General features: G+C 28.1%; 1 protein-coding gene across 1 annotated transcript; it reads left to right on the top strand.

Annotated features, from left to right (window-relative positions):
- The first annotated feature begins 3,463 nt into the window (after positions 1–3,463).
- Positions 3,464–4,414, top strand: LOC117908582 (procyclic form-specific polypeptide B1-alpha-like). The gene is made up of 2 exons (XM_034822228.1): positions 3,464–3,981; positions 4,155–4,414. Exon 1 carries the CDS (start codon positions 3,602–3,604, stop codon positions 3,965–3,967), a length of 366 nt encoding a protein of 121 aa, XP_034678119.1. The 5' UTR covers positions 3,464–3,601; the 3' UTR covers positions 3,968–3,981; positions 4,155–4,414.
- Positions 4,415–7,864: the final 3,450 nt, after the last annotated feature.

Raw genomic sequence — 7,864 nt, 5'->3', positions numbered from 1 at the left:
TTGCCCAATTAAAGTGTTCTCATATCATTGGTAACTTGATGTATTTAACTAACTATAATAGTCTTGATATTGTTTGTGTAGTGGGTAGATTGAGTTGTTACCCAAAGTCCTAACTAAGACCATTGGAATACCATCTACGGTGTACTTAAGTACTTGAGAGGCATTGTTGACCATATTTTGTGGTATGGTGGATTTCCAAATGTACTTAAAGGGTGCAATGATGTTAATGGAATCTCTTATAAAGATGATATAAAATCCACTAATAGGTATGTCTTTATCTTTGATGGAAGAGCAGTTTCTTGGAAGTCTTTCAAGTAAACTTGCATCACTTGATCTACTATGGAAGACAAATTTATTACCTTAGAGAAAGCAAGTTTTAAGGTTGAGTGGCTTTAAAATCCCTTAATAGATGTCTCTTTATGGGCAAGATCAATAACATTTGTGTTTATGCATTGTAATAGCTAGGTAGCAATAGCCATGATTAAAAATAAGATGTTTAATAGAAAAATAGGCATGTTTGACAAAGACATAACATTTTGTAGAAGTTGCTTGAAATAAGGATCACATCCATAGACTTTGTTAGGTTAGAGTTAAATTTGACTAATCCTCTTATCAAATCATTAAGTATGAAATTAGTGGAAGAAACATTCATGGTGATAAGACTTATGTTTAATACAAAGGTCAGGAGTGATGGTAACTCAACTTACATGAATGAAGATCTCAAAAAGTAAGTTCATGTACGAAATAACAAGTTACTTATGGACTTTTGAAATGCTATATCAATTACTTATATCTAAGAGTCCACCCCTAAAGTATAGATGGAGCATGCTCCACAATGATTAAGGCTGAGTATATACTCATCCCTTATGAGTGATATGTATAACTGTAGGATACACCATGGATCCACTTATATGAGAGTATATACAAACTCGCTATATACAACTTTGAGTTAAGAAACTAATATGAAGAATGGTTTTCTTATGTGTTTCACATAAAAATAAAAAAATAAAAAATCTAGATTTATTGAAAATTTAATTTTTACCAAGTTTTTATGACTCACAACCTACTTGTCTTAAGGTTGCTTCATAACCCAAGACATAAGTCCTAATGTATTGGAATCTAGTATATTGATCTTCTAGTCATCCTCCATTATTTCCTCGAATTGTGTGCATTCAGTAGGGGATTAAGGGGCTACTTCCCCTTATTATTTATATTTACATATGCTATATTTAAGTAACCCTTATAATATCTATGCATAAAATTAAATATTAAAATAAAACTTTAACCTTGATATATTTATGCATAAATTTAAATATTAAAAGAAAATTTCAATACATAAATTAAATTATTTTTTATTTTAAAATTTGGTTTAGTTTATTTTTAAAAATATAAAACCATTATAATAATATTTTTACAGGTCTTTTTTATATCTTATGTATAGTAATTAAATACAAAGAAATTATAAGAGTGTACATAAAATTATAAATATTTTTAAATAAAAAATAATTATATATATGTATATGTATATTATTTTTTTATATCATTGAATATCATCATTTTAATATTCAAGTTCTTCAAATTATTATTGAATTCCATAAATGTTATCATACATACATACATGTTTCTTCAATAAAACAACTTCATCATGCATATCATTTATTCATCTTGTGATGTAAGTTAACACTCCTTGATTGACCCCAAACATCTTATTGCATTTTCCAATTAAAATGGAATATTATTATTGTTGGTACACGACCAACAAGAGTGTAACCCGTCAAGCTACTAAGATATAAACAGAGGATTGACTTACACAAAGGAATGTCCGGACGGGTTGTTCAGGCATGCCCCTTCAAAGCTTAAGTCAGATAGAGAAGACTTGAGAAGGGAAGATTCTTGGAAAAGAATCAGCATGCCTTTCTTGTGGTCATGAGCGACTATTTATCTTTGCTCAAGTGAATGTCTCCTTAAGCACTTTAATGGTGCTTTCATTGTGCTTGATTGTGCGTTACTACCTTTAATGTTAATGATTATCAACGCATAGCGGTTGTCATGCCTTAAAGACTGGCATTTTAACCTCGTAATGGTTGCGTCAATCAAGACACCTAATGTCTGTTACAGTTAATGCTTTCAAACATGTTAGACATCACATTCTTACCCGATTAGTTGGATGTCTGTCTACTACCTTTGGGCTAGACGAACAAACCATTTAGTCTTATGTCATCAAATCATGATCCAGACAACTATAGGGGATGGTTGCAAGTGCCCACAATTACAAAAATTGAATTATACATCCAACGTAACCCTAAGAAGATGTAATCCCATGCTTATACTCGACATGTACTTTTTCATCCAAGTCCATCACAAGGAAAATGAAACCAAAAGTTTGCGTTATCTAGTATCAAATGAGAGCTATGAGAAAATAGAATACTATTATTTCTCTAATTTTCCCTTATATTTAATTTTATAAGTTCTTATACTTTTCATTCCACTAATAATTTTTCATTGAAATTTTTATTCACTATTTTTCTAAAATCTAATCAATACTTTTATAATTTTTTATAATTTAATCCTTATGTGATAAAAGATATAAAATTCATTTATTTTTTTAATCAATATTAAATATATTTTACCTTCTCAATCTTTACCTTATTTTACACTTTTCCCCTCACATTCAAAATTTAGCATTTTGCTCTCCAAATTTGTTAAAATGTAATAATTTGTCTCCTTAACTTATTAAAAAGTTAATAAATAATTCGCTAAGTAAAAAGTGGTTGAAATGAAAAGAAAAATGTCTATTGTCTAAGTTTGAAATTATCACACTTCGCAACTACATGTGAAAATCACGAATAGTCATACAAATATTTCTCTAAAATAAAAAATCAATATTAATAACGCAGTTGAGAAATACCACTTTTTAAGGTTGTTGATTAAAAGTTAGTTTTACCAATTTTATACTAAGTTTATAATTTGATAAAGGGATTGGAATTGAAAGCAAAATGTTAGTATTTAATAAGTTTATGGGATAAAATGTGGGTATTTAAATATAAGGAATAAAGTGTGAAACATGCCAAAAGTTGAGAAAGTAAAGTATATTTAATCCTAAATTTATATATTTTAATCTAAAGAATATAAAATCTATTTATTTATTTTTTTAAGAACTATATATTTCAGACAATATTTTCAATATCTTAAAGAAAAAGAATATGCTGGTTTTGCATTGTTTTTAACAAACAAAATTAATAAAAAACAATAATAATAATAATAACAACGGAGGCTCAGATGCTCACATCAGAATCAAGATTTTGAAATGCTTAGGTCCTGACTCCTAACACCCCATTGGTCACCACAGAATGACCCAAGCCCCCCAAATTTTACTGCAGAAGGGTAAAAAAAAAAGGCAAACCAAAACAAAAAAAAAAAAAACTAAAAAAAGAGAAAACACATCTCCAGAGAATCTCTGCGCAGAGAGACAATAACCTCACACAGCACCACTCTCTCTCTCTCCAAAATAACTCATCTATCTCTAATACCGATTTCTCTACATAAACTCATCTTTCCTTTACCGTTTCTCAGCATAAACTCATCTCTGACTCTCTCACTCATGGAGATCTCAGAAAAGCTACTCAAGTTCAAATTCCCCATCCTCTTCGCCTTTGTTCTCTTCCTCCTCATCTCCTGCCTCTTCATCTTAGCCCCCAGCTTCGTCACCATCATCGCCTATTTTTGGCCCCTCCTTCTCTCCACTGCCCTCTTTCTCGTCGCCGTCCTCGTATTCGCCCGCACCTCCCCTCCAGATATTGACTCATCCGTCGACAAGGCCGGGGAAGGCCTCCTCGACTTCGTTGCTGGCAAGCCGGAGCCCCAACCAGATCTAGAGTCAGAGCCCGAACCCGAACCCGATCCGGAACTGGAACCGGAACTGGAACCGGAACCGATACCCGCCGGAGAGAGCTTGAAGTCTGAGTAACCACATCGTCTCATGTAACCCTAACTTTCTCTCTCTTGACTCCTTTTTTTTTTTTTTTCTCTCTCTCTCTCTCTCTCTCTTTACTTTCTCTCTCAACGTGAGATGTAAATTCTGGAGGAATAATCTTGAAATTATTGACCTTATTGACCTTTCTTTTTCGTTTTTCATCCTCTGGTACCAATTACAGACCTTGGTGGTGAAGCTTACGGTACGCTTGGTGCGGAGTGCGCACCCTTAGCAGTGATTACTTGTCAGTTGCCCATTTCTTTCTTTATTATTAATTTCATGCTCATCCACGTCAGCCCTCTTTAAAAGCTAAAATAATATTTACAAACATTCTTTTCCATTTCATCTTTGGTATCTGATTAAGCAAGAAGTCCACGTCTTAATTGCTCTTTTTATTTCTTGATTTTGCTTTAAGAAATATGCTAAATCCCATTAACATAATGCTCAGATTTGTTTCTCAGAGTATTATAAGGTATGAATATTTTAATTTGCATAGTGTGATGACGTCAAAAATAGAGTAGACATAGAGATCATTTTATTTGATAGGACTGAGAGGGACCGTTGGATGCATGATTAATGGGGGAATGATTTGATGGTACCGCACTAAGTAGAGGTGATCGTGGATGTATAGTTAAAAGTCATGTGATTAAGCAAGAACTGGTTTTGTGGGCCCCGGTAAATGAGGCTGCATGATTCGGGCGGTGGGATATGCAACCCCATCTATCGTGTTGACGTCACCCAAAATTATTGTATGATGTGATGATATACCTCCATTTGTCTGGTGTTAGGAAAAGTCTGTTTGGTACTTATTCTAGGTGTTGGTTCTACCATTTTTTTAACCCCTTCAAAATTTTCATCTTTAAAGGCTAGAAAAATCCTTGGGAGGTTAGAAACACTTATGGTGTAAAAAGTATAGTTTGAAAGAAAAAAAATTTCAAAATTTTGAAAATATTGTTTAAATTTTATCAAATATTAGGGCCCATTTTTTTTCAAATTTGTTTTTAAAAATTGCTTTCAAAATGGAGAAAAAAAAACAGTTTTTAAAATTTTTTAAAAACAAGGGTGTTTGGCAAGGTATTTTAAAAAATAATTTTTTTAAAACAAAGAACAAAAAACTTGTTTGGACAATTTGTATTGTTTTTAAAAATAATGTCTTTAACTTTTGTTTTATAAAAATTTTATAAACTTAATTTATAATAATATAAAAATTCAAGTTAAATCTTATTAAGAAAATAAAAATTAAATATATGATTATATGTGATTTAAAGATAAATATTTTTTTAAAGTATATGTGTATTTCTATTATTTTTAAAAACCGGTAAAAATAATTTTTACTTGTTTTTAAAAGTTGTTTTCAATTTCAATTTGTTCTTAAAAACTAAAATAAAGAACAATAACCAAACAGTATAATAAGTTTTTTAAAATATTTTTTTATTTTTAAAAATAAAAAACAGTTTTTAAAAACTCAGTAAAACATGCCTTTCAATAATATTTTTTAGATTACTATATAGTAATTTTAGAAAGTGTTTATTTATTTATTTTTTAAATTTAAAAATTTTAAGTGTTAAAAATATTAAAAATATTTATAAAATTATTAACAAAAATAGTTGTAAAATACATTTTTAATCCGCAATTCTCTTAAAAATACTTTCATAAACAATATTTTTACTGAAAATACTATGTAGCATATTTTTAATCGATGAAGTATATAATATCAACAAAGACATGGACTCTAATAATAATATATTAGTAATTTAATATTGTTATCCTTATAAAAATTATTAATTTTGGTTTGATGTGATGTAGATATTTTAATTTTATACAAATAATATTGTCTAATCAATGATATTTAAAAATACTATTTTATATAATATTTTACTGCATTGATATAAAATTTAAAGATTATTTTAGCTTAGAATAATATAATGAGACGGACTGACAAGTAGTAGCCTCTTCATTAGGTTTATCAACATTCACATATGAGTTTCCATCTGTATCTCATTTCACCATTTATTTATATTCATCGTAATTTTCTACGGTTCAGATTTATTTTACGTTTTATCGTGTGATCAAAATGCCATGCATGGATGATAAGGTTTGAGGACCATTCTGCAACAGGGCAAGAGTTGTCTTGAATCTTTGTACTAGGAATCTACTCAACAATGCTAACGGTCAAAACACTTTGAATTATACACACACAAATATATTTTATAAAATATTGTGAAGGATGTGTTTCCTTTTGGAAAAAATGATTTTATTATCTTTGGTTTTATTATCGAAAATAGAAAAAAAATCAAATATAATTAAAATCATTTCGAGATTTATGTATAAAAATAATGTAATGTCTATAAATATAGGTAAGGTTTGGTTCTCATATTTTGGAATTGAGTATGATATATCAAATTATAGAGTTATTATGTTGATAGTGGGGCATAAAGTGAAAGTTTTTAAAATCGTAAAAGTGTACCATTTGAAAAATATGGATGAATTAAAAACTTTAAAAAATAGGTTTCATAGATACGGGAAAAAATAATCACTAAATCATGTATTAGAATAATAATTTTATGCATTCTTCCAATACGTCTCGTCATTCTTTTTTTTTTTTTTTTTTTTTTTTTTTTTTTTTTTTTTTTTTTTTTTTACTTTTTTTATTATCTTTTTGCTTTTAAAAGTCAACTCTTCCCATTCCACTTCTCTTTACTTTGTTGTATTTAAATTTTGATTTTTTTTAAAAATAATTCTCATAATTTTTCCCTATTTTTTAAAATCTACTAAATTAATAAAACAAAAATAAGGTTTAAGGCATTGTGTAGTAACTGTTTTTAAAAACAATTTTAAAAAATAGTTTTTAAAAACTATTTTTTGATGTTTTATAAAATAAAAGTTTATTTGAAAATTTGAAATGTTTTTAACTTATTTTTAATATTTTAAATATATTTTAATAATAATTTTTATGTTTATAACTTTTTTTTTTCTTTTTTTATCATTATACATATTTGTATAAATATTTTTTAAACAAATTTATAAAAATGAGTGAAAATAACTAAAAAAAAATGTTTATTGAAAATATCCCATTTTCTGGTTGCGAAACATATTTTTCAATATTTTTTCTAAAAAAATTAACTGGGAAAGTTGACAAACGAAGGACAATGATGTGACAACACAGAATTGCCTTTTACCGAATTTTTCCATTACGATCGTGTTGACAAAAATGCCATACAAGCATTATTAATGGTCCAAAAAATCCAAAAGATAGGCTTTGAATAAAAATAAAATAAATAAAAAATGTTGTACCCGCTTCCGATAATTATTATTATTATTATTTTTATGAATAGAGAGTACGTAACAGAATACCTAATCAAAATACTTAATCTCCAAAATTAAAATTTGTAATATCTTTAAAAAAAATTTGACTATCAAATGATTAATTATAAATTATAATTATTTTTTAGTTAAATAATATGTTGTTTTATCTACTTTTCTTTAAATGTGATGATAATAAAAAATATTTAGATTATGAAATAACTTTCAAATATCCCCATTAATAATTGTAGATCCCGTATTTCGATTTATGCGCTTTCACTCAATGGCGAACTCATTTTTTTATTTATTTATGAAAAATTGATTTGTTTAGAAAATGATTTGGAGTCGTCACTTATTTTTGTTTTATTTTTAAAAGGTAAACAAAATAAGAAATAAAACATTAAGTCAGGTTACTTATTGAGGTATAATAACGAGCACCCATCTAAGTTCCTAAAAATGGGTCTCTACTAATGAGATGGGGCGAGCATGACAATTGATTGATCAAACATGAATACCCGAATGAATATCAATTAAAACATAATAACCGAAAGAATAAGAGGGGCAAAGAGTGTACCTAAGCGATGAGTT

This window comes from Vitis riparia, chromosome 19 (genome assembly GCF_004353265.1).
Source record: "Vitis riparia cultivar Riparia Gloire de Montpellier isolate 1030 chromosome 19, EGFV_Vit.rip_1.0, whole genome shotgun sequence".
Classification (NCBI taxonomy): Eukaryota; Viridiplantae; Streptophyta; class Magnoliopsida; order Vitales; family Vitaceae; genus Vitis; species Vitis riparia.
This window is presented reverse-complemented; position numbering and strand designations above follow the sequence as displayed.